The sequence below is a fragment of the Nannospalax galili genome, unplaced genomic scaffold (assembly GCF_000622305.1).
Source record: "Nannospalax galili isolate Female #2095 unplaced genomic scaffold, S.galili_v1.0 scaffold2203, whole genome shotgun sequence".
Lineage (NCBI taxonomy): Eukaryota > Metazoa > Chordata > Mammalia > Rodentia > Spalacidae > Nannospalax > Nannospalax galili.
In genome coordinates, this window is record NW_008349206.1 from 83,781 (window position 1) to 85,984 (window position 2,204).

Below are 2,204 nucleotides of genomic sequence, written 5' to 3' on the forward strand. Positions count from 1 at the left end.
TGAGCAGATAAGATCTCTGATCTTGCCAGGCATGGTGGCTCACAAATATAATCCTGGCACTTGGGAAGCTGAGGCAGGAAGATTGCCACAGTTTGAGGCTAGCCTGGGCTACAGAGTAGGGCCCTACCTATAAAAAAATAAAAATAAATGAGTCAGATCCTGGCAGCAGCTGTGGCTCTCCTTATCTCCCTTTCACTTCTGCAAACCCGGCCTCTGTTGTGGCTGTCTCTGATGGTGTCATCAAAATGTTCAATGACAAGATTGTGCAAGTCCTCCATGCCAGAGGAAGCAGAGAAATACAAGAAGGCAGTGCCGTCCTGCCCGAGTGAGGACAAGATTGTCCTGGAGGAGAACAAGGAGATCCTGTTAGGCGATGTGGGGCAGACTGTGGTGACCTCTACACCACCTTTATCAAGATGTTGCCAGGCAAGGACTGCTGCCGTGCTCTCTGTGACACCACCTATGGGACCAAGAAGGAAGACCTGGTGTTCATCTTCTGGGCTCCTGAGAGTGCATCCCTAAAGAGCAAAATGATCTGTGCCAGCTCCAAGGATGCCATCTAGAAGAAGCCAACAGGGATCAGGCATGAATTACAAGGTGGTCAAGGACCGCTGCACCCTGGCATAAGAACTAGGTGGCAACACTGGCATGTCCTGGAGGGCGAGCCTTTGTGAGCTGCCTCAAGCCCCCTGCCTAGAGCATGGAGCAGCCCCAGACCTGCTCCTGGATGTTGCAAGCTATCTTTTCCTGCAAGGCCAGAGGGGCTGGGGGGATCCCAGCAGGAAGACGTCACCCAATGGTCAAAAGTCCCCCCAACCCTCTGGACTGTCCTGATGGCTTGGCCTTCCCAAACTGCTTTTGATCTTTTGATTCCACTTGGGTTGAAGCAGATCAAGTTCCTCCCCAGAAACCCAGTTTGGGGGGAGGGGGTCTGTGTTTTTTAAATGATACCCCTATTTCCCATCTGTCCCTCCCTGTCTCATGCTGCCAACTTCTAACCACACTAGTGACTATGCTTGTCTGTCCAGTTGTTTGTAGAAATGACCCTCCCTGTGCCAGCTGGGTGCTCTCCCTTTTCCCTTGGTCTTGCCCATTCATGGAAACAGGACCAGTAAGGGACCTTCAATTAAAAATAAATAGATGATTGATTGATAGATGATAGATAGATAGATAGATAGATAGATAGATAGATAGATAGATAGATAGATGATAGATGGATGATAGGCAAATTAACATGGGAAATAAAGAAGTTTGGGGATTGGGGGTTATAGCTCTGTGGTAGAGTGCTTGCAAAGCATGCGCAAGACCCAGAGTTTGTTCCTAGTGTATTGTCTCCATAAATGTTCATCCTAAGTAAAGAAGACGACTCCATGAGAAAGTAACCTGCCAACAGCAGGCATCTTGGAGGTTAATAGAGCCCTGAGTTTTCAGCTTCAGACAGGGTTTTGTTTTGTTTTTATATTAGAAAAAAACTGATTGTGAAGCTGAAACTCAATGAGGTCAGGAGCTGGGCCTGTTTGCTTACTCCCCTAACCACAATGTCTAGTACAGTGCTGTATACAGTAAGTACTCTGGTGTTTGTGTTACTGTTTCCAGTGCTGGGAATTAAACTCTGGGCTTCCAAATGCTAGGTAGGTACTTTACCACTGAGCTACACTCCAAGCCCAAGCCAATGTTTTTGATAGGATGAATGGAAACACTTGGAAGGTCTGTGAGACAGTGACTTTAGGAAGAGACAAGCTTTAATGACAAACACAGGTTCGGGGAACATGCTGAGATGTTGGCCCTCACTGTACAGGGAAATTTAATGATTGAATGTATAGGGGAGGCTGTCTCAGCAGAAGGCAGTGATTCTTGGTATTTCAAGAAAGTAAGTTCAGTATCTATGTATATTTAAGTCTTTTGGATGTCTCAGCTCTTTTAACTACACTGTAGCAATAATGCTGATAAAATACTACTTGATATTTAGAGATGTTTTTCTCTCTTTTTGTTAACTAGGAAAAAAAAGTGAACAGGAATTAAAAGATGAAGAAATGGATCTATTTACCAAATATTACTCAGAATGGAAAGGTGGTAGGAAAACCACAAATGAACTCTATAGGACCATTCCACGATTTTATTACAGGGTAAGTGTTCTCTAAGTGGGTGTCTGTCAGTCTATACATAAAATGTAATTTCAGGGGCTGGAGAGATGGCTCAGTGGT

General features: G+C 45.2%; 1 protein-coding gene and 1 pseudogene across 1 annotated transcript in view; both read left to right on the forward strand.

Moving 5' to 3' along the window:
* The window catches only part of LOC103744719, a 3,376-nt pseudogene extending 2,542 nt beyond the window's left edge, over nucleotides 1–834 (forward strand).
* Ppp2r3c (protein phosphatase 2 regulatory subunit B''gamma) overlaps nucleotides 1–2,204 on the forward strand; it is a 22,270-nt gene that overhangs the window by 3,180 nt on the left and 16,886 nt on the right. The window contains 1 exon segment of the mRNA XM_008846552.3: nucleotides 1,999–2,126. Within this exon segment, the coding sequence (XP_008844774.2) occupies nucleotides 1,999–2,126 (128 nt within the window).